Genomic DNA, 27,768 nt, shown 5'->3' on the forward strand with positions numbered 1-27,768 from the left:
TCCCCTGCTCCTCGCAGCCACATGCTCCCTCTGTGTTTTTGGTGCTAGGTACTAGATGCTGGGCGCTGGGTCTCCTCCCCTGCTCTTCCAAGCCACATGCTCCCTCTGCACGCACGATGCTGGGTGCTGGGCCCCGGGTCTCCTCCCCTGCTCCTCGCAGCCACATGCTCCCTCTGTGTTTTTGGTGCTAGGTACTAGGTGCTGGGCGCCGGGTCTCCTCCCCTGCTCCTCGCGGCCACCTGCTCCCTCTGCATGCACCATGCTGGGTGCTGGGCCCCGGGTCTCCTCCCCCGCTCCTCGCAGCCACCTGCTCCCTCAGCTTGTTCCCATCAGACGCAAGCCCGTGTGGTCCAGTCCGAGGCCACACAGCTCCCCCCTGGGGATTCACGGAGGACACTGGCTCCCTTCATCAGAGCCTCTGCGTGATCCCGCCAGCTGAGAGGCCCCCGGGCCTGACCGAGGACGGCCCTGCCAGCCTGCGCGGCTTATTTCTTGTTGGAGCCCCTAAGGCTGCAACTGTCCACCGCCTCCATCTCTCTCAGAACCCGAGTTCCGGGAGGCCGGGGGCTCTACTTTGCTCAGTGTCCTGCCCCGGCAGCTAAAGACGGTACCTGCACGCTCACACTGACGCTCCATAAAGGTTTCAGCGACCAGAGGGAAGAACGGGAGGGGGAAGGGCCTGAAGCCGGACGCGGCTCGCTCGCGCCGCCCCGGCTTCCGAGCCCGGAGGCGGGACTTCCGGGGCGCCCGCCGAAGCGCTTCCGGTGTGAAGCGGAAGTGCCCCGAGAGCGGCAGCGGCCGCGGCCGAGACACGGCGGCTTGGGCTGTGTGCGGCTACCGCTGCCATGGGCAAGAGAGACCGCGGTGAGACGTGGTGCGGGCGCGGGGGAGCCGTCCCCGTCGGCCGGTGCCGTCGCGGCCCGGCTTCCCCGCGGAAGCGGGGCGGGGCGGTCCTTGAGCCCCGGGCGGGAGGCCTTGCAGCGGGAGGACGCCCGCGGCCCGCACCGGCCCTGGGCGAGCAGCGCGTGGCGTGGGCGCGGTGTGGTGACGCGGTGTGGTGACGCGGTGTGGTGACGCGGTGTGGTCGCCGCCGAGCTCCCTGGAGGTGCTGCCGGGTGTCTGTCGCGCTCACTTCTGTGTCCGATCTGCAGATAAGAAGAAGGCCAAGAAGCGGCACTACGAGGACGAGGAGGAGGATGAGGACGACGTCCCCGGGAACGACTCTCAGGAGGCGGTGCCCTCGGCGGCCGGGAAGCAGGTGGATGAGTCCGGCACCAAAGTGGACGAATACGGAGCCAAGGACTACAGGCTGCAGATGCCCCTGAAGGACGACCACGCCTCGAGGCCTCTCTGGGTGGTGAGCGAGCCTGGCGAGGGCGGGACTGAGCCTGCGGGCCCAGAGCCAGCGCGGGTACCGCTGTGCAGAGCTGCTGGGCACCGGTCCCTTGCACACCGTGCGCGAAGCCCACGGCAGGAATGAGCAGGTGGGGCCGCAAGTGCTGGCCGGACTTGGGCTCGTTCGTCCCCAGCCATTCCTCTCCCTCCTCTTCCTTCCGCTGAGACCGCACGCGTGGAAATGCTTTTTTTTTTTTTAATTTTTTTAATTTTGTTTTTATTTATGATAGTCACAGAGAGAGAGAGAGAGATGCAGAGACACAGGCAGAGGGAGAAGCAGGCTCCATGCACCGGAGCCCGACGTGGGATTCGATCCCGGGTCTCCAGGATCGCGCCCTGGGCCAAAGGCAGGCGCCAAACCGCTGCGCCACCCAGGGATCCCCTGCTTTTTTTTTTATTTACCGGATAAATGCCGCTTGTTACGTAATTTTTTGATTCCCCACTTAAGAAATTAACAGAAACTTTGTATTTGCCAGGTACCACTTCTGCTCAACCCGGATTCATTAATACCCTACATTCTTTTGGAACCTGGCCAAAAGGCGCATTGAGGACAGCCGATCTGGTGGGCTTTCCCTGCCAAGAAAACTAGGAAGCAGCTCCTGACTTTGCAAACCTGTTCTGGTCTCTGCATTTCTTGTTCCTGGTTAAAGTAACAGGTTTCACAGTCGGCTGAAGGAGTGCTTACACAAACATCCCTGGTGTTTAAGAATCGCTTTTGGGGGCAGCTTGCCCTTTCTGAATAGTGCTCTGGGAAAGAGTCTGATAGTGTCTACAACTCATTAATTTCTTCGCCTCTTGTGTCCATTTGGTGTTTCTTAGGCTCCTGATGGCCACATCTTCTTGGAAGCCTTCTCTCCAGTTTACAAATACGCTCAAGACTTCCTGGTGGCGATTGCAGAACCAGTGTGCCGACCAACCCATGTGCATGAATACAAATTAACGGCCTACTCCCTGTATGCAGCTGTCAGTGTTGGGTTGCAGACTAGTGACATCACTGAGTACCTCAGGAAGCTCAGCAAGACGGGTGTCCCTGATGGAATTATTCAGTTTATTAAGGCAAGTGGGGGCTAAGGCCAGCTCTTTTGCCTTCCTTGTTAATGCAGTAATAGTGGGGACAGATGCTACACGTTGTGGGCCTATGGCAGGTGTGAAAATGCCATGTGGTCAGCACACCTAACTGATTACCCCAGCTGCTCCTCTTCTGGATCCAGCTTGGTATGCTTGCTGAGGCCACCCTTCCCATGAGCTGCTCCAATACAGTGGATACTAACACGCTTGGGATACTAATTCAGCCCTTCTGGCCAGGACTATTTGGGAATGCAGCCAAAAGTGGATGGTGTTTTGGACTGAATTGTGTCCCCTCCAAAACTCAGATGCTGAAGCTGTGACCCCTGACACAACTGTATTTGGAATGAGGATGTAATTAAGGTTAAATGAGGTCATAAGAGTGGGGCCCTGATCCAGTAGGATGAGCATCCTTTTAAGTAGAGTTAGCCAGAAAGCTCATGTGGTCTGTTTCTCTTTGTGCACACGGAAGAGGTCATGTGAGCACGTGGTGAAAGGGTAGCCAGGAAGAGAGCTTTAACTAGAAACTAATCACTGGCAACTTGATCATGGACTTCTAGAAATGTTTCTGTTGTTAAATCACCCAGTCTATGGTGTTCTGTATGGCAACTGAGTAGACTAATTATAACTGGTAGACTATCTAAGGCTGAATGCCTATATGGGATCAATGGCCGACAGTTTCTGTTTGGGAATGTGGAAAAGAACTTCCAAATGTTGAAGTGCATAAGGTTCCATATGAAGAGCAGTTGAGTATGCCTGGGTTTGTCCTGAGAGATGGGCGAATGCCATTCAGAAGAGATGGACAGGGACTTTTGTTGCCCTTGGCTGATCTAAAGGGAGCTGGATTCAGACCCCCAAACCTAGAGTGGCAGGCAAGTGCCACAGGCATCCGGTACGCTAATATATCCAAACTCAGAGAAGCTGACAGGAGCCCTGGTGAGAATTCTCTCTTGTGCTGTGGGGAGGGTGCCCAGGGAGAAGGGCTTGCACCTTGCTGGGAAGAACCCTGCATCAGCACACTAGCTGTGCTCGGTGTTGGCTGTGAGCTGCCTGCAAGAGTGTAGATACAAGGCAGCAGTAGGTCCAGAAGGGAAGCAGCAGGGGCAGCCTGAGATCTGAGTGGCCAGCTTTTCTTTTTCTTTCTTTTTTCTTTTCTTTTCTTTTCTTTTCTTTTCTTTTCTTTTCTTTTCTTTTCTTTTTTCTTTCTTTCTCTTGCTTTCTTGCTTTTCTTGCTTTTCCTGCTTTTTCTTTTCTTTCTTTTCTTTCTTTCCCCTCTCTTTTCTTTTTTCTTTTCTTTTCTTTTCTTCTTTCTTCCTTTCTTTCTTTTCTTTCTTTCCTTTCCTTTCTTTTCCTTTCCTTTCCTTTCTTTTCCTTTCCTTTCTTTTCCTTTCCTTTCCTTTCCTTTCCTTTCCTTTCCTTTCCTTTCCTTTCCTTTCCTTTCCTTTCCTTTCCTTTCCTTTCCTTCCCCTTCTTTCTTTTTTTTTTTAAGAGTTTATTTATTCATGAGAGAGAGAGGCAGAGACATGGGCAGAGGGAGAAGCGGGCTCTCTGCAGGGAGCCCGATGCAGGACTTGATCCCTGAACCCCAGGACCATGCCCTGAGCCAAAGGCTGACACTCAGCCACTGAGCCACCCAAGCGTCTTGAGAGGCCGGTTTCTATGGCTACCACACAACTTCTGCTGCATTCCATCCTAAAGATTGTTGGGAACCAGGAAGATTTTAGCTGTATTCTCTTCTGTCAAGAAGCTTACATTCCAGTTAGGGAAATAGGAACATTGGTGGGGAGGCCAGGAGGCTTTGCATTTAATTTATGCAGCAGTTACTGAACACTTAACTCTGCCAGCTTCATGCTGGGAACTATAGTAATGCTGGTGCCTCTGGATGAACCACTGGATTAGGATGGGGCCTGTGGGAATGGAGAAGAAAAGGGAAGGGAAAATAAAGATTTTACGTAGCATTTTATAAATCAAGGCATGTGGGGCACATTGGTTAAGTGTCAGATGGTTAAGCATCTGCCTTCGGCTCAGGTCTTGATCCCAGGGTCCTCGGATCGAGCACCATATCGGGCTCCCTGCTTCGCGGGAAGCCTGCTTCTCCCTCTTCCTCTGCCCGCTGCTTCACCTGCTTGCCCTCTCTATGTCAAATAAAAATCTTAAAAAAAAAAAAAAAAAATCAAGGCATCATGCATCAGAAAGAGCCAGGCAAGAGCAAGAATCTCAAAAGAGCAATTAATCTCAAAAGTAGAGCAATTAATCTCAAAAGTAGAGATTAATAAGGAAAAGCTCAATTGAGGCAGACCTGCTCTCTTTAGGATTGCACACTGGGCTTTCCTAAAGTAAAATGAACTCTTTGCTTCAGTAGTAAGTAGTAAGACCTGCCCAGTGATGAATGTATCCCAAGTGAGCGATGTATTGCTAATTGTGCCTGTTTGATGTTGCTCCTTTCAGTTGTGTACTGTCAGCTATGGAAAAGTCAAGCTGGTCCTGAAGCACAACAGGTAAAGAGTTCTGTGACAGCAACCCCCCCCCGTGCCCAGCACTTGCACCCTGTGCAGACTGGGTGGCAAGGAGCTAACTCTGTGGATGTTTGTCTAGCACTAGCACTCACTCCCCTCTAGCAGTAGAGCTGGGGCTCAGACCTGTCCTTATTTGACTTTAAAGCAGGGCTTTGCTCACACCCTCATTTTGTTATATCTTGGCCAGTAGCTCATAGCTCAGATTTGGCCAAGGGTGTGGGAGAGTCTAGAGTGGAGAGAGGCACAAAGCCACTATTTCCAGACCATCTGATCAGATGAGCAACAGAACTTTCTGGAAATGTATGCTGGTTAGTAGTCACCTCCTTCCTTCCCTCTTGCAGGTACTTTGTTGAAAGCTCCCACCCTGATGTCATCCAGCATCTTCTACAGGATCCAGTGATCCGGGAATGCCGCCTGCGGAACTCTGAGGGGGAGGCTACCGAGCTCATCACAGAGACCTTCATGAGCAAGTCTGCTGTATGTGGGCTCCTGGGTCACCCTTGGGGGTGGGAGCATTTGGAATGTCAGTTCTCTTAGGGGTGGTTAGTTTAGCACTTGCAACCTTGGGACCCCATGATCTTCTTACAACTGCAGTTCCCCTTAACAACTTCGGCTCTTGCCTGGTAGCAGGAGGGTTCATACAGAGATCTAGGTCCTAACTTTCTATTACAGATTGCTAAGACTGCTGAAGGCAGTGGTGGGCCTTCTACTTCCCGGGTGACAGACCCACAGGGTAAATCTGACATCCCCACGGACCTTTTTGACTTTTATGAACAAATGGACAAGGATGAAGAAGAAGAGGAAGAGACCCAGACAGTATCTTTTGAAGTCAAGCAGGTTAGTGAAGGTTCCCCTGCCTAAGCTGGCCCAGCCCTGCATGAACTCTGCAATCTGTGTGCAAGGAAGGGGTTCCCGTCTGTCCTGTATTGCTTTCTCCTTTTTGGTGTCTGTGGACTATAGCGTCGTTCATCCTAATGGATTTAGATCTGCGTGTCCTGTTCCTTAGGCTGGTGGGGCAGTCTGCACGAGTTCCTAGGGAAATGTAGGAAGTGGCCTCTTGGATTTATGTACATTTTATTTTTATTTATTTGTTTTTAAAAGATTTATTTATTTATTTATTCATGAGAGACAGAGAGAGGCAGAGATGTAGAAAGACGGAAAAGCAGGTTCCTCACAAGGAGCCCAATGTGGGACTCGATCCCCTGACCTGGTATCACTCCCTGAGCCTAAGGCAGATGCTTAGTTGCTGAGCTACCCAGGCGTCCCAGATTATGTACAGTTTATAAGCATCCTTTGGACCTAAGATTATAAAACCTCTTTCATGCTCACTCCTTAGGAAATGATTGAGGAACTCCAGAAACGTTGCATCCACTTGGAGTATCCTCTGTTGGCAGAATATGACTTCCGGAATGATTCTGTTAACCCCGATATCAACATTGACCTGAAACCCACAGCTGTCCTTAGACCTTACCAGGAGAAGAGCTTGCGGAAGATGTTTGGGAACGGACGTGCCCGTTCAGGGGTCATTGTCCTTCCTTGTGGTAAGTGACACCCGAATGAAGAAGGTGGTCAGGCTCTTTAACTCGATGTGCCAGCTTCCCCTCACTCTCTTTTGTGTGCTTTTCTCCAAATCACACCTGGCCAGGGAACAGCCAAGGTCAGATGACTCCCTGATTCAGAACTTAAATATTTGAGTGCCTGCTGTGTGCAGGACTCTGACCTCAGCAGTGAGGATACATCAGTGGGTAGAACAACCCTTCTGACATGGAGTGCGCTTTTGTGGTGGAGACAGGTGGTCAATCAACTAAGCGATGTGTCAGATCTTGGGCCCTGGAGAAGAGAGCAGGTTTTGGGGTTAGATGGTGATGTGGGGAAGGTGCTATTTTGCATCCTGGGGTTAGGGTTTCAATCTTTGCAGCCTTGTGAGTTGTGTATATATGGAGACTTCCTAGCATAGAAACTATGTTCCTGGATGTATGTCCAAAAAAAGGGCAGTACAGCCCCCTTGGCACCTGTCTGATACTATTTGTCCTAAGTCATGTCCAGTCCTGGCCGGAGTTCCTGGCCAGAGGTCATAACAGATTCACCTGGGGGCCCTACAGGTTCCTTTTTTTTTTTAAATCACCCAGGTGATTTTGATGCACATGCCCTGTAAAGGAGGATTTGCTGTTTTTATGTTTTTATTTTTTATTTTTATTTTTTTTTAAATTTTATTTATTTATTCATGAGATAACGGAGACACAGGCAGAGGGAGAAGCAGGCTCCATGCAGAAGCCCAACATGGGACTCGATCCTGGGACTCCAGTATAACTTCCTGGGCTAAAGTCAGGCGCCAAACTGCTGAGACACCCAGGGATCCCCTATTTTTTATTTTTTGAAATATTTTATTTATTTATTCATGAGACACACACACACACACACACACACACACACACACACACACACAGGCAGAGGGAGAAGCAGGCTCCATGCAGGGAGCCCAACGTGGGAATTGATCCCAGGACTCCAGGATCACGCCCTGGGCTGAAGGTGGCGCTAAGTCACTGAGCCACCCGGGCTGCCCGAATTGCTGTTTTTAAAGGAAGAGCTTGACTTTTATCTTGATATTCAAACGGTGGATGATAGTAAACTTGGAAGCCCTGGAATGTTGCTTCTGTGCCAGTAGTGTCTGCTTTTCCTGTATTCCTGAGTTCTTAGTCCAGCATGCCATGCAACCATCGAGGCTGCCTTGTACTGAGTCCTCCTCTGTGTGGCCCATCTCCCCCAGCAGTGCCACCTCCCCATGGCTTGGGCAGGTTATCCTTAGCTTTTGTTCAAAATGGCAATAATAGGAATGTCTCTTATGTCAGGTTTGTTTTGAGATTTCAGCATTTGAACAGAATTCATGAAAAATGATACAGTAGGGCCCGGTGCTTGTCTCTCTTAATTCTCATGTTTGTGCATGAGCTGGGCAAGACTCATTTTTATAAAAAGGGAAAACAGAGGCTCTGGAGCAATAGGTGCCCCACAACATCAGTCGTGAGGATCAAGGAGTTCTCCCAGATTTGTGTGTGGATGAAGCCAGTCTGTCTGTGTCCATTGCAACCTGGCCTTGGACATCATTGCCATTTGGTTTCACATAGGTGCTGGGAAGTCCCTGGTTGGTGTAACAGCTGCATGCACTGTGAGAAAACGCTGTCTGGTGCTGGGCAACTCTGCTGTGTCTGTGGAACAGTGGAAAGCCCAGTTCAAGATGTGGTCCACCATCGACGACAGCCAGATCTGCCGTTTCACCTCTGATGCCAAGGACAAGCCCATAGGCTGCTCCATTGCCATTAGCACCTACTCCATGCTGGGCCACACCACCAAAAGGTCCTGGGAGGCTGAGCGTGTCATGGAGTGGCTCAAAACTCAGGAGTGGGGCCTCATGATCCTGGATGAAGTACACACCATACCAGGTGAGCAGGCGGAGAGCTGAGCCGCCCACTCTTCGCAGAGACAGAAAATGATTTCCCCTTGTTGGGTTGAGGGAAGGGCTGCTGTGTAGTGCATTGGTCTTGCTAGAAAGGCTTGGTGGGTAGATTTTTTAAATAAGAGGTGGGGGTGAGGGTGAGGGTAGGTTAGGTGGTGGATAGGTGTGTCCCTTCACAGCTTCCTTAATTATGGGTCTGGAGTAGTCATTCAGAAAATGGTATTTCCCTCCTTCCTACATGTTTACTGTTGCAGCTCAGCTTCCCCTTAACCCACTGGTTTGTGGTGCTATGAAAACTGGGCCAGGAGCACTGAAATCCTTGCTATAGTGGTGTTTGTTTTATTTGAAACCCAAAGTATTGCTTCTTAATGTGTTATAAGAACCCTACTTCTCCAGGTGTTTCAAGTAGTCTTTTATTTTTTTAAAGAATAGCTATAGTGATAAACTATCTGCTGATAAAATCCACCCATCGTAAATGTACAATTCAAGATTTTTAGTTAATTTGTGAACTTGTGCAGCTATCACCATGACCCAGTTTTACTTTTTTCTTTTTTTAAAGATTTTTATTTATTTATGCATGAGAGATAGAGAGAGAGAAGCAGAGACATAGGCAGAGGCAGAAGCAGGCTCCTCGATGTGGGACTCGATCCCAGGACTCCAGGATCATGCATGCCCTGGGCCAAAGGCAGGTGCTAAACCCCTGAGCCACCCAGGGATCCCCATGACCCAGTTTTAGAACCTCTCCCTCACTCCTTTATAGTCAGTGCTTTCATCCCTAACCCCAAGGACCATTGAAGTACTTCCTGTCTCTCTAGATTTGTTTTTTCTGGAAATATCTTATTAACAGAATCATATATTGTATATGTGCCTGCTTTACTTCGCATGATGATGTGTCCATATTATAATGTGTATTGATAGTGTCTTCCCTTTTATTGCTGAGTAGTATTCCAGGCAAATCTTTTTTGATAAAACAAATGAAGGGGAGCCCTAACAAATTAAGAAGTGTAAATTAGAGATTTCTCTGAATGAAATGGAATCAGAGGCATTTTCACATAGAATATTTGAGATATGGCCAAAGTGGTGCTCGAATCTATTCTTTTCAGTGTAATGAGAGTCCCTCCAGCACTCCTGGATGTCTAGAGAGAACTAGAGAAATTCACAGCAAGCCAGGTGGGAATCAGGGGTCTTTTAGGTTGAAGGAATGGTATTTGTCCTGAGGTAGGAGAGTACTTGGCATGGTCTGACAGCAGGAAAGTGGCCGTGTGGTGGGAGGGCGGACATAGGAGAGAGCAGTCACAGCCAAGGTTAGCGAGGAGCAGGCAGGGTAAAATGGGGGCCAGATGCCATAGGACCTCAGAGGTCACTGGAGAGGCTTTGGCCTGTACTGGGGGCAAGAGGGAAGCCATTTGAGGGATTTGAGCAGAGAATGACATGTTCTGATCATGGCTATAAAAATACCACCCTGGCTGCTGTGCTGAGAATAGACTGAAGGAGGCAAGGGTAGAAGCAGCTGGATGGGTCCCAACAGGAGTAAGAATAAAGGTCATCTACTTCTGGATGTGTTGTGAGGGTGAAGCTGATAGGCTGGATGTGGGCTCTGAGAAAGAGAAATCGGGGATGACTGTGAGGTTTTTAGCTTGAGTAATTGGAAGGATGGAGTGGCTATCAACTGAGATGTTGAAAGCCATAGAAGGAGCAGGTTTGAAGAGTACTAATCAGGAGTAGGCTTTAGATACTTTCATTTGATTGCCAGTTAGACATTCTGGCAGTGACAAAGATGTTAGAAAATGGGCAAAAGACAAGAATAGATATTTTACCAAAGAGAAAGTATGTACAGATGCCAAGAAGCATTTGAATAGATGTTTCACATCATTAGTCTTGAGGGAAATGCAAATTAATATCATGAGATGAGATGCCACTATACACCCATCACAGAGGCTACAATGAAAAATACTGACAATAATGAGCACTGATGAGAGGACAGAGCAGCTGGCATACACCACCAGAGGAATTGCAAAATGAGCAGTCACTGTGGAAAAGTTGGGCAGTTTCTTAGAAAATTGCCATATGACTCAGCAGGCCCACCCCTGGGCATCCATCCTAGAGGATGAACACTCAGGTTCACACAGAAAGTTGTTCCTGAATGTTTATAGCAGCTCTAGGCAGAGTCTTCAAAACCTGGGAACAACCAAGATGCCCAGCAGTGGGTGACCGGATAGATAAACTGGTACGTCCCTCCCCTGGGACGCTACTCAGCCATGAAACGGAACACATGGTTGCTGCGCACAACAGCTTCCATAAACTTCCAGAGATATGTGCTGAGTGAAATCAGCCCATCCTGGAAGGTTACAGAGTGTATGGTACCTTTAAAAACTGTAGTGATGGAGAGCAGATCAGCGTGTGCCAGGGGTTGAGGAGGGGGTGACTGTAAAGGGAGAGCATGAGGGAGTGTTTTGGGGTAATGAATGCATGGGTCCATATCCTGGTTATGGTGGTGGTGACACAAATCTATACATGTGTTAAAATTTATAGAACCAATCCCACCTACCCACCCACCCCACCCCACCCCCCAGCAAAAGTCAGTTTTACTGTGTTTGATTTTAAAAACTTAAAAAAAAAAATAAGGAGCAGGGGGTAATATTGGGTCTGATTGTATTGGAAATTGGTGACCTAGAGAATCACATCCTGTGAATGAGTTTGGGATTGCGGCTTAGTTGGAGGCTGTGTTTGAAACTTGGGAAAACTTGAGGCTTTCTGCTTGAGTGTGTATTTAGTTTATGCTGATGTCCCTCTGTAGCCTCGGTCCTGGGGCCCAGAGGGCAGCAGCCAGGCCTGGGCTTGGTTGTGTGGCAATGAGGAAGCAGACAGGTACCCCCACAGAATTTCATGCTTGCCCTGGGTGTCTGTATGTGTCTCCTTCTTCCCTGGTTCACTGAGCCACTTTGTCTCTGACTGGGTAGGAGAGTAAAAGCAAACAGCTGTTAAAAAATTCAGAGTTCAGTCTCATGAGCCCTTTGGCCTGGCCATGCCCACTAGGCCAGAAAGCCAGTGCTAAAGAAGGGAATTCTAATAAATCACAGTAAGTTTCTTGATTGTTAAATATCTCCCACGTTGAATTAGAATGATAAACCTTTGAGACCTATCGCAAAAGGTAAAAAAATTGCTGTGTTGTTTCATACATCTTCCAAAAAGACTCCTGTTGGGTCACTATATCAGTAAGGAATTTGCAACTGCAGGACTTGCATATAAAGTGCTTAGTGCATGCAAGACACTGCCGATTTCATTATTTCAGCAAGTATTCATTAAGAATCCACTAAGTATCAGATGCTGTGCTTGGACTGGAGATAAAGTGGGAGGGACAAAGAATCCCTCAAATGTCAAATGACAACTGACATAACACACAGTGAAACAAGTCATACCCACAAAACGTGTATTGTGATATTTTTTTTAAAGATTTATTTATTTATTCATGATAGACACAGAGAGAGAGAGAGAGAGGCAGAGACACAGGAGGAGGGAGAAGCAGGCTCCATGCCGGGAGCCAGACACGCGACTCGATCCCGGGACTCCAGGATTGCGCCCGGGGTCAAAGGCAGGTGCTAAACCGCTGAGCCACCCAGGGATCCCCCTATTGTGATTCTTTTTATATAAAGTTTGGATGACTGAAGTCCGATCATGGTTCCTTTGAGGAAGAGTGCTGGTATTGACAGGAAGGGTCTGAGGAGAGACTTCTAGGTGCTAAGAACACTTATCTTGACCTGGGTGATTCCATAAGCACCTACTTGTGTAAAATTTTGTCAAGCCATGCACTGTATTGTATGTGAGTTCTTCCTCTTGACAGCCGTATGACTGTTAAAAGAATGTGGTAGTGGGACGTGACCTGTTTGCAGGACAGATGGCACAGGAAGGCCTTTCTGGCTGCAGATGGTCCGGGTGGGGTCCAGACTCATGCTTCCCTTGGGTTGATAGAATCTCTTGGCTGTCCGGAGCTGCTCCTGCATTAGGTTGGTGTCTCCATTACCTTGGCTGCCATGCCCTTCTGACACGAGGAGCCTTGTCTGGGGTCTCGGCTACCCTTTTTTGGAGTGGCACAGTCCTCGGACATAATTGTGCTTCTGGTCTCCATCTGTCAAGTGTATGTATGAACTGTGTTAGGCTTGGAAGACCTGGTCTTTATCTGGGGGTTAGACAGCCCTCTGCTGTTTCACTGTGTTCTTAGTTTTTGGCTTGTGTTCTGGTGCAGTCTAACCCCTCTTTCCTCAAATTGTTAACGTCTGTTTCTGCAGTATCACTAACCTTACCTTTAATTGTATTATAAGATAAGTATGACTCAAACATGTTTTATTTTTTAATTTTTAAAAAAGATTTTATGCATTTATTAGAGAAGAAAGAGCAAGAAAGCACAAGCGGGGGGAGCGGCAGAGGGAGAAGGAGAAGCGGGCTCCCTCCTTGGCTCCCTGCTTGCAGGGAGCCCACCAAGCAGGGAGTCCTGGGGCTTGATCCCAGGACTCTGGGTTCATGACCGGAGCCAAGGGCAGACGCTTAACCAACTGAGCTACCCAGGAGCCCCACTCATGAGTCAATACTTCTTTCAGAGTATTAGGATTTTTAAAAGATGAGCGCATGAAAACCCACAGTTAGGGTTTTTGAAATTAATGTCTCATACCCACTTACGTGTTTATTTAGTTTGATAAATCAGAAAGAATTCTAATAATGCCAAAGAGAGAAAAACAGGAGGTTGCTGGTTGACCAGATGAATCTTATTGGAAAAGCACAGAGAAGGGAATTTCCAAGGCAGGTCAGGGTGCCTGGGGTTTTATGTCTCCCTGTTTTTTCCTTGGTTTCTGGGAAGATGGTGGGAAGCTGAGGAGATCCAGCTCTTTCCAGTTCTCTGATTCCCCAGTTACCCAGCCATTTTCCTGACAACCTGGGTACAAGTTTCAGAGCAAACAAATGCCTTGCATCATGTAGAATGCAATTGTATTTTAGGTGTTGTAGGTCGTGTTTCAAGTTGCCGTTTGCGCCCCTGCTGGTAGCTTAGATGTTGTGAGGAAGGATCCTACGGTTTGCTAACCTGGAGCTTCCCTAAAGCCATTTCTCTCTTTTGTTTTCTTTTTCTTCCTTCTTTTGGACAGATCTGAAAGTGATGATTAAGCCTTCTTGCCTAGTCACTCTTGTCTAGAGCCAGATTCCTGTGATTCAGAAACCCCGGGGTTAGCCCACATGGCACCCCAGGCCAATGTGAAGTCGCAAGGCTGTGTGTGGTCCTTGAGCATTTAAAAAAGTGACGGTGTGAATGCCCTGATTGTCTCCCCAGCCAAGATGTTCCGCCGGGTGCTCACCATCGTGCAGGCCCACTGCAAGCTGGGTTTGACTGCAACCCTAGTCCGGGAGGATGACAAAATCGTCGATTTAAATTTTCTGATTGGGCCCAAGCTCTACGAAGCCAACTGGATGGAGCTGCAAAACAATGGCTACATCGCCAAAGTGCAGTGCGCTGAGGTAGCTGGCTCCTTCCCAGCATGGTCCCCAGGGGAGGGATCTCTTCTGCACCCCGGGGTTCAGGGAAAAGGGATCGTCTCAACTCCCCACGGACAGATTCACAGGCCAGGACCTGAGCAAAAGTACCGCCACCTCACCCTGTTGCCTTGGGCCCTCTGTGAGGTCGGCAGTGTCCTATCAGCTCTGCAGGCTGATGAAACAGAATCACTTTCTGGGGGTGCCCTGTCAGTAAGGGCCAAGTTGGGATGGTGACCCAGGCTGGTTTGACTCCAGAGCCCCTGCTGCTCCTCCTCTTCTCTGGGCCTGAGCCTCAGGATGTTCCCGCCCACCCTCACCCTGGAGGGATTCTTGGGAGGTCCTGTGTGGGCAGCCATTTGGTCCACCCCCGTGTCAAAGCCCCTTGGTTTTAATGCCCCCGAAGGCACCTGTGGCCTAGATCATTTTATTTCTGAACACATCAGGAAACACATTGTCCCAATTTGGTTCTACAGTGAATACCTGCACAGGTAAATGCTTAAAGTACACAGTTAAAGGTAAGTCTTCTCAGAGGGAATAACAACAAAAATCCTCTCTAGCACCTTGAAGTGACTGTTACTCATTGGCTAGGGTAGGGTGCCTCTGTTCTGAAAGGCAGAAGGGGGCCTGCTGGGTAAAGGTGAGTCTGAAGAACCTGGGCAGGGAGCCTTCATTTGCTGAAAACTTCCCCACCCTGTAGTTGCGTCTTCATACCCAGCACCCATCTTACGATGCAGAGCGGCATCTCTGAGGCCTGTTATTCCTTTCCAGTTGCTTCTCTCCTCCCCCTGCCAGGGTACCCACTATTATGGAAATGGGTTTGTTATTCTCTTGCTTTCCTTTATTATTTTACTTCCTGTGTTCATTGCCCTCACCTATTTTGCATAGTTTTGCCTTAAAAAAAAAAATCTTTATGTAAATATAAATAGGACCCGTTTCTTTATATCTTTTTTTCAGTGCTTTTATTCCTTGCAGAATGTATTACTTTTTTTTTTTTTTTAAGACTTTGTTTATTCATGAGAGACACACAGAGAGAGGCAGAGACACAGGCAGAGGGAGAAGCAGGCTCCCTGCATGGACTCCATCCTGGGACCCCGGGATCATGACTTGAACCAAAGGCACACGCTCAACCACTGAGCTACCGAGGCATCCCAGTATTACTTTTTTGACGCTGCAAGTAGCTGTAGTTCAATTTTTTAAATTGCTATATAGTATTCCATTATATAAGTATACAGCAATTTGGTATGTGATGGAATATTACACAGCAAATAAAAATAAAATCTCTAATGTTGACAGACATTGGGGTTGCTAAGTTGACTATTTAATACCTTTATCCAAGGTATAAGTTCATGTTTCTTAACACTCACTTATTTTAAGTAAATAATATGATTTATAAATTCTGTGATTTTAGTAAGTATAAAGAGTTTTGTGGCCATCCTCACATTCCAGTTTTAGACTAGGACTTCCCACTGCCCTATCACCACCCCAGAAATTTCCCTCATGTCTGTTTGCCATGAATCCTTGCTTCTGCTCTCAGCCCTAGTGAGGCACTCATTTATTTTGTCTCTATTGGGTTGTAGTCTAGTTTCTTTTTTTTTTTCCTGTTACGACGATGTTGCTGCACATATTTTTGTACTTGTTTTGGGGGGTTTTGGGTAATTTTTTTCTAAAGCAGTATTCACACTGTGGACTGTGATTCTGTAACAGATGATGACATTGCTTTATTTATTGATCAGAATAGAATAGAATCTACCAGAAAGCATAATATATATTAAGGGTATATGTTATTTAATAAAACTGTGTTTGTGCATATGGATGTTTAGTTTGTTACGTAAAATGATTCAACTGAGAAGTTCACTGCTCTGGCAGATACACCTAGAAATAGCATTTCTGGGTCAAAGGCTATACTGATACTCACTTTATTAGTTGTGTCCTAGAAAACTGTTTTCTAAAGTGTTGTATTGGTTGACATTCTCATCAAGAGTGAGTGAGGTTTTCCACATCTTCTCCAACCCATAATACTGTTTTGTTTTCTTTTAATTTTTGCTGAAACATTATGAAAATGGTATTCCTTTATCTCAATATATATTTTCTTGCTTACTAGTGATGTTGAGTATCATTTCATGTGTTTATAGACCATTTGTGTTCTGTGAAATGTATGATTTTAGAGATTTTACTGAAAAAAGAATTGCTTTGGCTGTAAAGAACTAGAAATTTTAATGAGGACATGGACAGGACATGGCCTAAGAGGAACCAGAAAACAGCAGCAGCAGCAAAACCTGTGAATTTGAGCTCAGCCCAGTGTTAGGCATATAGTGATGGCAGCTGACAGTGTGAAGAAAGGGTCTGTGGTGATCACATAGAGAAGTGGAACTAGTCACAGAATTTGGAGCTTGTCAGTATAGGCTTTATGGCCTGTTCCATACAAAATTTCCAGAGGGTCCTTTTTGTGTGTTCACAGCCTTGAGACCTTTGAAACACGTGGCACTTCGGTATATTTGTCTGAGCTTCCCTTACCTTGCCAGTGGCTCATGCACCGGCCTTGCACAGAGGAGGCCCTCAGGAGTGTTACTGTCATCCTTGAATGATCAAATTGTCTCAGATGTGACCAACGGGACCCACTTCCATCTGGCTTCTATATCCGTTTGACATGTCCTCATGTCATTCTTTGAGCTCATTCTTTGAGCACTTTGCTTTCTGGCACAGCAAGATACTTTAGGCTCATCTGGTAATTTTCCGACCTATCCTGGCTCTGGAGTCAGCCATTTCTCCAAGCTGCCCTTTTTACTAAAAGACAATGGAATTTACAACCAAGATCTAGGTGCGAGGGTGTGTTCAATATTCCTAGGATGTCATTGCTAGGCTGACTCCACAGAGTTAGGAAGTATGTGTGCAGTTCTCCATAGCAGTGCTGTGTGTAGACTTGTGTGTGGAGGGTGGTCTAAAACAAGAGGGATTACTTGTACCACTGGCTGAGAATCTGATTTCCCTTACTTGGAGCTGTTGTAAAAGTAATTCCCTGGATATGGATAGATTTAAAAATCTATGTGTTGGGGATCCCTGGGTGGCGCAGCGGTTTGGCGCCTGCCTTTGGCTCAGGGCGCAATCTTGGAGTCCCGGGATCGGGTCCCGCGTCGGGCTCCTGGCATGGAGCCTGCTTCTCCCTCTGCCTGTGTCTCTGCCTCTCTCTTTCTCTCTCTATGTGTATCATAAATAAATAAAAATAAATCTTTAAAAAAAAAATCTATGTGTTAAGAGATAGAGTGTCTTGGTTCACCATTAGGTATTTGATTTGGGGTATATGTGTATATTTATATATTTTTTTTTAAATTATTTTTATTTTTGTTTTTTTCTTTTTAGAGAGGAGGAGGTGGGGAGAGGCTAAAGGAGAGAGAGAGAGAATCTTAAACAGGCTCCATGCCCAGCTTGGAGCGTGACGTGAGGTTTGACCTCATGACCGGAGCCAAAGTCAAGAGAGAGATCCAAGCACCCCTGTTTTGATTTATTTTAAAGCTAGTTCTGCCAAGTGAATGGCCTTCAAAAGTTTCTAATCACGTTATATTTAAAACTTACAAACTGACCCTTGATTCTTTCTGTGTCACAGGTTTGGTGCCCAATGTCTCCTGAGTTTTACCGGGAGTATGTGGCAATCAAAACCAAGAAACGAATCTTGCTGTACACCATGAACCCTAACAAATTCAGAGCTTGCCAGTTTCTGATCAAGTTTCACGAAAGGAGGAATGACAAGATTATTGTCTTTGCAGACAACGTGTTTGCCCTGAAGGAATATGCCATTAGACTGAACAAGTAAGGACTGAGAGGTTGGGGTTGGTGCCAGGCAGCCTGTGTTCTCTGAGCCAGAGTACAGAAGGTGCTTGCTTGTTTGTTTGCGTATTTTCCTCTCTCGAAGCTTTCGGGAATTTCTTATGAATTGGGTAAGACAGAGGAGCAAGTGGTCAGACTCAGAGGTCAGAGTATATGGAAAAGGGAGCCTGGGTCCCTTAAGCCCAGGGAACAGGGGCTGGAGTTGCACTGCTTTGGTGGGGCACTATCTTTGAGCTGGGCTCCAGAGGTGGGTGCAAGTTGGCATTTGAAATAGCGGCCAAATGAGCGCTCCGGTGATGCTGAGGTCAGACTATATGGGCCAGAGGCCAAGAGGGCAAGGCTGACTGGTCCAGCATCCCAGCTGTGGTGCTACATCTAGAAAGAGCTTCTCAGGAAACACCACCAATGTCCTCCCCCGCCCACAGTCCCACCTGGATTCTGTGTTAGCACTACTTGTGTAGACACTAAGCTTAGATGGAGAGATGTTGCCTCAGGAAAAAGCATAGTCGAGAAACCAAGGAAAAAGGAAAGGGGAGAATCTTGAAGAGAGTGGGTGACCAGATCCTTGGCTCAGGGTCTGTAGCCGCTCATTTTTATGGGCCTCCTTCTGATATCCTTATCCTTGCATGATGGAGGGCTTCGTGAAAGAGGGAAACCTTGAAGGAGCTCCCTTTCCCTCTGATACGCCTCCAGAATAATCGAGGGGTGATTCTGTAGCCTTCCTAATGCAGCTTCTTTCTTCTCTAGACCCTATATCTATGGTCCCACATCCCAAGGAGAGAGGATGCAGATTCTCCAGAATTTCAAGCATAACCCCAAAATCAACACCATCTTCATATCCAAGGTCTGTGTGGCATGCAGGGTGGTGGTGAGACACCAGCACCCCCAGGGCTGGGGGGACACTGGGTGATTTCTGGGGAATGAATTCATGTTTCTGAAGGGACCTCATGTGTCAGTTTCACTCCCGTGTGTCCGCGTCTGGGGACAGAGGAATGCTTTCTGACAGGTAGCAGAAGGAACAGATGCAGGGTTTAATGTACTGTGGATGATCTGTAAAGTCTGTTTTTTGTTTTTTTTTTTTTAAGATTTTATTTATTTATTCATGAGAGATACAGAGAGAGGCAGAGACACAGGCAGAGGGAGAAGTAGGTTCCATGTAGGAAGCCCAGTGTGGGACTCAATCCCAGGACTCCAGGATATGCCCTGAGCCAAAGGCAGATGCTCAACCGCTGAGCCACCTGGGCATCTCTAAAGTCTTTTTTGTTTGTTTGTTTGTTTGTTTGTTTTTAAAGATTTTATTTATTCATGAGAGAAACAGAGAGAGAGGCAGAGACATAGGCAGAGGGAGAAGCAGGCTCCATGCAGGGAGCCCGACTTGGGACTTGATCCTGGGTCTCTGGGATCAGACCCTGGGCCAAAGGCAGTGCTAAACCACTGAGCTACCTGGGCTGCCCTAAAGTCTCTTCATTTGAGATTTTTCCCACTTCTTTTGGGGATATAGGAATTTTAAGTTATGTTTACTTATCTAAGGGGGAAATTTTCATTACCTGTTGTGGCAAAAGTAGGCATTCAGATGAAGTGTCTTTGTGGAGTTGGAGATTGTTGTGGGTCGTGGGCAGCCTTGCTTCTGGCTCCTCGTGTACCTTGATGGTGGGTGATTAATGTGAGCATGATGCAAACTCACGAAGGCCTAGCTTGATGACAGTGTTAGCAGCCGTGGTTCAACAATGCAGAGTAGTCCTTCAGATTAGAATAGACCCAAAGCTCAAAATAGATGAGATTTATGCATAAGTGATCATGGCTGGCTCAGTAAGTGCTAGACTTGGATGTGCGTTTAGGAACCTTGATGGTTGGAACCTTCGAGCTGAGGCCGCCACCCAGAGCCAGATGCAGCCCAGTGTGGACAGTGGCCCCTTCCAGATCATGTGTCCCACAGGTACTGGTGGTTTCATTGACCTCCAATTGAGAGTGTGGATGGTTTTGTGCAGACATGTTTCTGTAGCAAAAAAGAAGAGGGGTCATTTGCAGAGTCTCTGTTGATAGGGACCTCTCATCTCTGGGCCCCTGCAGCCTATACTGGGAATGCTGCCAAGACAGCTGGTGGGGACTACAGGTCCTTACAGCTTCTTTTGGATAGTTTCCAGGAGAATTCACACTAATCCTTGAGGCCTACCTGCATCCACAGGACCCTGGTACAGGAAGAGGAGGATGGTGATTATCTTTCTACATTATCTACAGAGCTTATTTAAATTCAAGGCCAATTGATTTTTTTTTCTTTACATCCCAAATGAAAACAAAACAAAACAAAACAAAACAAAAAACCTCCCCAAACTCTCAGTTGTTTCATTTCTGTAGGTGGGCGACACATCGTTTGATCTGCCAGAAGCAAATGTTCTCATTCAGATCTCATCTCACGGTGGCTCCCGGCGGCAGGAAGCCCAAAGGCTGGGGCGAGTGCTCCGAGCCAAAAAAGGTAAAGGTGGCCTTACCCTTCTGCTGCAGGAAATCTTTCCTTTTGAACCACTTTGGTTAGAAAGAGGGTAGGCTAAGCTGCCTGTGTGTTCCTAGTGGTAAGGTAGGCCCCTGGGCCCCATACATTCTGCAGGGAGAGGTTCCAAAGCAAGGACCAAGATCTGTTTGGCTCTTCTTAGTTCATGCCTTGGGGTTAATATGTAGATCTTTTCCATGGCAGCCACCTGGTTCACATGGGCATCCTCTAAGCTGAGTGCCTGTGTTGGTAGGTAGTAAGAGGGGCCAGGAAGGCAGTGTGTAATGGTATAGACACAGAGGGCTTGGCCACCAGTGACTTGTATGAGCTGAAGCTGGACCCTGGACCTTGAGTCAGGAGTAAGGGGAAGGCTTGGTAAGAGCAACTTGGGCAGCTGCAGATGGCTGCCTCACACACCACCCAGCAAAAGTCCCGTCTTGTGTGGCAGCTTGCTGCAGAGGTGTCACATGCTCAGTACGTGAGGACATGCAAGAGGTCAGAGTGTCTCTGTGGTCACTGTGGTAAAAGGGCCCAGACCCTAACCATGGGCAAGGCAGGCACTGACACTGCTGCTTAGAGATGGCCGGGGTTGTTCTCCTAGGCCAAGCAGGCCTGAAGACGAGGACACAGGCTTGTCCTCCGGGAATCCACTTTCCTCTCTTAGGAGATGCTTGAGTGTCGGAAACAAGGTTAGTGTGTTGGTTGTTGGAATCGTACCATATTAGAATGTGTTTAAGAGGCAGCCGATTGTATTTAATACGGAGACAGGGCACATTAGTAGAAATAGCATGCACTTGGGCACCTGGCCAATTTTGTGGCCTTGCAGGTAGTTTGCCCCTGTGAGCCTTGCTTTGTCATCCAGAGTACAAGTGCCATCCTGTCTTGCAGGGCTGTTGTGAGGAATAAGGCTTGTGTAACAGAATATTGGAAGCTACTGGATAAAGTGCAGCTTTTATAAACTGACCAGAATATAATCTGACTAGCATATGTGAGCATAATTCATAATTTATGCCTTATCACCTCCCAGAAAAGAAACACATCTAACTTGAAAACCACTTTGAATTTGAGTAGGATTTTGTTTTTTTAAAAAAATACTGTTTGATATAAGGCATTTGGCTGCGTTCTTTGCCTCTCTGAGCTCTTGTAAGACTAAGAAACAATAGAATTCAGAGGCAGTACACAGGTACTGAGTTTGCTGACAATTGAATTGTGAAGCAAAACTCTGCAGATTGTCCAGAAGGATCAGGTTTTATAGGCTGCAGTATTTTCTGTCCTAGTTTCTGTGATGAATCTGTTCTAGGTTTTCTCTTTGAGCTCTTTTTTCTTTTTTTAGCAACTTTATTGAGATAGAATTCGCATACCATACAATTGGTCCGTTGGAAGTGTACAATTCAGTGGTTTTTTTCTTTTTTTTGAGAGACTGAGAATGCATGTGCCCATTGAGGAGGTGGGGAGGGACAGAGAGTCTTTTTTTTTTTTTTTTTAATTTTTATTTATTTATGATAGTCATAGAGAGAGAGAGAGAGAGGCAGAGACACAGGCGGAGGGAGAAGCAGGCTCCATGCACCGGGAGCCTGATGTGGGATTCGATCCTGGGTCTCCAGGATCGCGCCCTGGGCCAAAGGCAGGCGCCAAACCGCTGCGCCACCCAGGGATCCCGGGACAGAGAGTCTTAAGCAGTCTCCACACCCAGTATGATCACATGGCCCTGAGATCATGACCTGAGCCAAATTGGACACTTAACCAACTGAGCCACCCAGGCACCCCCAGTGATTTTTTTTTTAAAAATATAATTGCAAAGTGTTTAGCCATTACCACAGGCTATGTTTAGAATATTCTCATCACTCCAGAAAAGAAACCCTTTCGCTCTGGCAGTCACTCCTTTCTCCTTGCCTCCCAGCCCCAACTGCAGGCAATCATTACTCTATTTTTACCTTGACGAACGTGCCCATTATAGACATTGCATACATACAGAATTGTGCAGTCTGGGCCCTCTGCAACTGCCTTCTTTCGCTAGTGTGACATTTTCAAAAGGGTCTTCCCTATTAGCAGGTGGTAGTACTTCATTCGTGTTATTGCTGAATGATCCTCCATTGTGTGGGCATGCCACATCTAGTTTATTTATTTTTCTGTTGATAGACACTTGGATTATTTCCACTTTTCGGTTCTTAGAGATATTGCTGCTATGAAATTCATGTGCAGATTTTGTGTGGACATATTTTTTCAATTCTTTTGGGGATATATGTAGGAGTAGATTGTTGCATCAGCTGTGGCCTCTGTTTAACATTTTAATGAGCTGCCAGACTGTCTTCTAAAATGGCTGCACCATTTTACACTCTTACCAGCAATATATGAGGAATCCAGTTTCTCTACCTTCTTGACAATAGCTGTGATTATCTTTTTTGATTCTGGCCATCCTGGGGAGTGCCAAGTGGTACCTCATTGTGGCACCAGTGCATTTCCCTGATGACTAATGATGTTAAGTGCTTTTCATGGACTTGTTAGCCGTTTGTCTATTTTCTTTGGAGAAATGTCTTTTCAGATGCTTTGCTCTTTTTATAATTGGGTCATTTGTCTTTTCATTATTGATTTGTAATAGTTATTTATACAGTCCAGATACAAATCACTTATCAGATACATGCTTTGTAAATATCTTCTCCCATTCTGTGGGTTGTCATTTTACTTTCATGATGATGCCATTTAAAGCACAGATGTTTTTAATTTTGGTCAAGTGCCTAAGCACAGTCAGGGCCATCAGCCCTCCTGACTGCAAAGCTCTCCCACTGCATTACACTTGGCCCTCGAATAACACAGTTTGCACTGTGAGAGATTTTTTTGATAACTGTAGTTCAGTACTGTAAATGTATTCTCTCTTCTTTATAATTTTCTTAATGTTTTCTCTAGCTTACTTTATACTAAAAAATAATGTGTAATGCATATAACATACAGAGTATGTGTTAATCAACTGTTTATGTTGTTGTTAAGCCTTGCAGTCAGCAGTCGGCTGTGAGTAGTTAAGTTTTGGGGGAGTCAAAAGTTACATGTGGATTTTCAACTGTGTGGGGGGAGGGTCGGTACCCCTAACTCTCATATTATTCAGGGATCAGCTGTACTTAAGTTTTGAGCCTAGGACCCTCGGTTCCTGGCATTTTGACAGCTAATGTTGTCCTTTCTCCTTCTCTCTGTTAAGGGATGGTTGCTGAGGAGTATAATGCCTTCTTCTACTCGTTGGTATCCCAGGACACACAGGAAATGGCTTACTCAACCAAGCGGCAGAGATTCTTGGTAGATCAGGGTTATAGCTTTAAGGTATGTATTCATTGATCTCCTGTCAGAATAGAACCAAGAATTTCTTTGTACCCATGCCTCCAGGGGAAGGTAGGAACTGCTGTTGGCACCAGTGTGGGAAAAAGCTCAGACAGGCACAGAACATTAGGGCATTGGAAGCCCTGCCTCAGGTTCCCTTTATCTCGGCATAAGTTGCCAAGGACTTTAAGGAAAGATACTGTGCAAGATTCCTTCCTGCCCCCAGCTTCCTGTCATAGTGAATGGTCAAAGAATGGGGCCTCTGAAGGCTTGGAGTCTCTACTTGTTAATGTTTTACAGTTGTCTTGTGAAAAGAGTGTTAGTTGTCAGTGGGAAAATGTGCTAGCCTCATAGGACCTGAGATCCTGCAGAAATGTGGCCATCACTGTGCTCCTCTGAGCCCCTTAGAGTTACTTTCCTGCACCAGCAATGGTTGTCAGCCAAAGCTTTAGAATTTGCCATTTCTAAATGCCAAATGCCAATTTGCCATTGTTCACATACTTGATTTATAATACCAGGAAGGCTCTGTTGAGCTGCTCCTCCAGGTGGCCCAGGCCTGAGTGGGCCTCACATCAGAGCTGTCCACAATTGGCGGTTGCACGGTTTGGGGATCCTAAAGCTTTGGCTGACTTCCATTGACTGATGTGTTTGCTTTCTTTCCTATTGACGCATATGGTAAGTTTATGTCAGGATTTAAGGTCCTTAAAGATTTTTATTTGTGGGGGTGAGTGGGGGGTGCTGGAAGTAGAGAACTAAAAGGATGCCCCTAGAACATGTAGGTTCCGCGTTCTTGGTTTGCAAGAGACTACAGTCTGCCTGTTCAGATGCTTCTGATTGTGTCTTTTCACAAGTTGGTGAGTTCCTGTTATTAGCCAGAGACAAGAGGTCAGGGCTGTCTAACTCCTCCTTTTTTAGACAGAAGCAGAGACAGTTTCACACTTCTCATGCTGGGCCAGAGGACAGGATAGTTGACCATATTTTGAAGGATTTGTGTGATGGCCTTTATATGTATCCGTAAAAAGTATGTGATGAAAACAGCATTCATACTTCCTGATCCTGGAGAGATCAGGGGTGATATTAAGGGTGAAACAAGAGATCAAGGGTGAGACAAGCACCAAATCAGGGAGTGTTCTGGGTTCTTTGAAAGGTGAGCTTGGCAGAAAGGCACCTGGTCATGGGATTGTGTTGGTTGGAGCTGCCTTTGCCTTCGTTGCCTTCAGCACTGCCCGTTGAGAGCAGCCAGGTGAGAGTTCCCAGGATCATGAGCCCAGAGTTCCCAGAGGGGTGATTGGGCCAGGGCAAAAGTGCCCGGTATCTGTCCTCGGGCTCTGCGGCCACTTGAAGGCCTCAGCCAGATCCCTGCTTCTGGGACTTTGCTTTTAATGAAAATGATGAGAAGAATTACAGGGGGGCAAACAAGATTTCTCTGTGTTCTCAATCCAGGCTTTCTTCGGGGATAGGTAGGCCATGTAGTAAGTTAAGCCCAGAGAAAGGAAAACCAAATCACTACCGTGCTGTTCTTTTGCTCAATTAGAAAAAATTTTGCAAGTCCACCTGACAGGCTCTCATTTCTAAGTGCTCCCTCCTACCCGAAGCCCAGGAGGCTAAAGACCCTGCCCTGGGACAGCAGGCTTGTCCGTCTCTGGTCCCTTCGTATAGCTGGTGCAGGATGGAAAACTGCCAGAAGGGACATCTTAGAGTTGCCAAGGCCCCTGTTGATCATCTGTAAGTGATCATGTGTCTGTTGTTTTGGGAGTAGGCTTCTCTGGAATTTCCTTCGCCTTCCCTGCCCTACAGTCATCAGTTAAGCTCCCTGTTTCAGGTGGCTCCGAAGCTGGTCTCTGGAATGCCAGAGAGGAGCTCTCTTTGGTTAGTCACCTGCACCAATGGGCCCGAGGGAAGGAAAACAGGAGGGGACATGAGGCCTGCGGCTCTCGGCTCCACAGGTGATCACAAAGCTGGCGGGCATGGAGGACGAAGAGCTGGCATTCTCCACGAGGGAAGAGCAGCAGCAGCTCTTGCAGAAGGTCCTCGCGGCCACTGACTTGGATGCTGAGGAAGAGGTGGTGGCAGGGGAGTTTGGCTCCAAATCCAGCCAGGTGAGTGAGGCGATGAGGCGCCAGGTATCTCCTGAAGAGAAGCCTTCCACACACGCATGTGGTTATCTGTGTGTGTATGTGTGTGTGTGTGTGTGTGCATGTGCACTCGCACACACCTGTGTGACCTTTGTAAAAACTTGGAAACGCAGGAAACCACAGAGAAGAGAGCAACAGAAATGGCCCCTATTAACCTTTTGGTGCGCATCCTTTCCTACACATCATTTCACGTGGCTGAGTCCGTGGTGGCTGTAGCTGGCCTCCTACTCTGTTTGCCTCTCCATCTGGTCCGAGTTCTGTTAGTGCCTTGATGTTGGAGCCCAGGGTGACACATGTGGCCTCAGGCTTGCTGCCTGAGCAGGGGTGGCTGTGGGAGGGGGTGCTGTGGGCCTGGGCCTGCCAGCCCAGGGTCTCAGACAAGTTACTTCAGCTCTGGCTTCCTTATTAGTGATAGAACTGAGCCTTTCAGGCTGTGAGGGGGGTCTGAGAATGAGCTCACATTGCAGTATGAATATTTGTTTGGGAAAATTTAGAGTTCTCTGAGAATGATGAACATTCCATTTATTCTGCAAATACTGAATACCTACCATGTGCCAGGCCAATATAATGTGGCATGATTAATGAAAGTACCATTATGGGGCATTCTTATTGGGCCCTTCCAAGAGAAAAGTACACTTTAGTCCAGTGCTTCGAAAACTAAATTGATATTAGAACCAAAAGGCGAGCAGTGGTTGGGACAAGAAAAGAAAAGCAGCTTCCTCTGGGCTGATGCTGCTCTCCCTCCAGCCTGAGGCCGTTCTGCCCCCAAACATGGGGACTGGTTCCCCCCTGTGGGCACCCTCCATGCATGGATGCTTCAGGGAAATTTCTTGCCTGTGACCGTGTGCTAAAGTGATGTCTGGTAATCCCCACCAACCGAGCGAGTTCTCTAAGGCCAGGCTGTTGAAGGTGTTGCTTGATGCCTGTCTGCATACTCGCCTTGTCATCAGTCTGGTGCAAGTGGTGTGCCAGGCTCTGTGTCAGACCCTTGCCTGTGTGATTTCTGTTCACCCCACTTTTTGTCAACACAGGTGAGGCTCTCCCCATCTTAGAGATGCATTCACTGAGGCTCAGACATTCGGTGTTTGTCCAAGGTCACCCAGTGAGAAGTAGAGCCAAGTTTCAAGCTCAGGGTTTTCTGGCTTTCCACTGGATTCAAAGCCTTATGGTGGAGTCTCGAGGTGTTGAGGGTGTGCTGCCCTTACTTTTGAAAAATTCTGTTTATAAATTGTCATTAAGAGAGGCAGAGTCATGCCTCTCTTATGACATGGTTAAGAATAGGCAAGCTAAAGCCAGCTGTCTGGGTTCAAGTCCCATCTCTAAGAGCTGTGTGATCTTGGATAAGTTACTTAATCTCTCTGTGCCTCAGTTTCCTCATCTGTAAGATTTTACAGATGTATTTACACATGTAAATATGTGTAAACTGCTTCACACAATGCCTGAGACACAATAAGTGGTCAATAAATGTTTTTTAAAAATTAGTATTTATTAAACTTTAAAACTTTATAAAGCTTACTGTGAATATAAATGTTAAAAAAGGAGTGTCTTTTCCTTTGGAAACTAATCATGGACTGGGTCTCCCCCATAGGTGTCTCGGCGTTTTGGCACAATGAGCTCCATGTCTGGAGCTGATGACACCGTGTACATGGAGTACCACTCGGCACGGAGCAAGGCTTCCACGAAGCATGTGCATCCGCTTTTCAAACGCTTCCGGAAATGACATCCATAGGGTCACAGTGAAGGCTGAGTGCTCGGCACCAGCATTGGGTAGGGATTTTCCATATCCACGTTCTTTCCTGTAGCATCGCCCAGGCTGAGCTAGATTCAGAGTTTGTTAACTGTGTTGAAGAACATGCATCAAGACCTTGGTTTTGTCTTCACGGGTTGTCTAGGGCTTAAAAATGTTCGGAGACTATATTTTGGGGTTTTTTTCAGACCGCTTTTTAATCATGGGGACTAGCCATTCCTGTATATAAATATTTGTAATATTTAAGGTGTATTTTATCTTAATGTCCTGAATAAACAGAAATGGAACATTTGACCACTCTTGATTATAGGTGTTCTTATGCC

At 47.0% G+C, this 27,768-nt stretch overlaps 1 protein-coding gene across 1 annotated transcript; it reads left to right on the forward strand.

The window, feature by feature from the left end:
- The first annotated feature begins 337 nt into the window (after positions 1-337).
- Positions 338-27,739, forward strand: ERCC3 (ERCC excision repair 3, TFIIH core complex helicase subunit). The gene is made up of 15 exons (XM_072757490.1): positions 338-864; positions 1,152-1,357; positions 2,215-2,451; positions 4,909-4,958; positions 5,318-5,453; positions 5,649-5,813; positions 6,313-6,517; positions 8,099-8,413; positions 13,745-13,929; positions 17,549-17,751; positions 18,517-18,613; positions 20,125-20,242; positions 23,448-23,566; positions 25,510-25,662; positions 27,287-27,739. The coding sequence occupies exons 1-15, from the start codon at positions 846-848 to the stop codon at positions 27,416-27,418; spliced, it is 2,340 nt and encodes a 779-aa protein (XP_072613591.1). The 5' UTR covers positions 338-845; the 3' UTR covers positions 27,419-27,739.
- The last annotated feature ends 29 nt before the right edge of the window (positions 27,740-27,768 follow it).

Source organism: Vulpes vulpes, chromosome 5 (genome assembly GCF_048418805.1).
Source record: "Vulpes vulpes isolate BD-2025 chromosome 5, VulVul3, whole genome shotgun sequence".
NCBI lineage: Eukaryota > Metazoa > Chordata > Mammalia > Carnivora > Canidae > Vulpes > Vulpes vulpes.

What these genes read in the sequence shown, in the direction of transcription:
- ERCC3 (XM_072757490.1), top strand. An exon ending in CCTCGAGGCCTCTCTGGGTG is followed by an intron (nt 1,358 to 2,214) that starts GTGAGCGAGCCT and finishes GGTGTTTCTTAG; the next exon opens with GCTCCTGATGGCCACATCTT. An exon ending in AGTGCTCCGAGCCAAAAAAG is followed by an intron (nt 20,243 to 23,447) that starts GTAAAGGTGGCC and finishes CTCTCTGTTAAG; the next exon opens with GGATGGTTGCTGAGGAGTAT.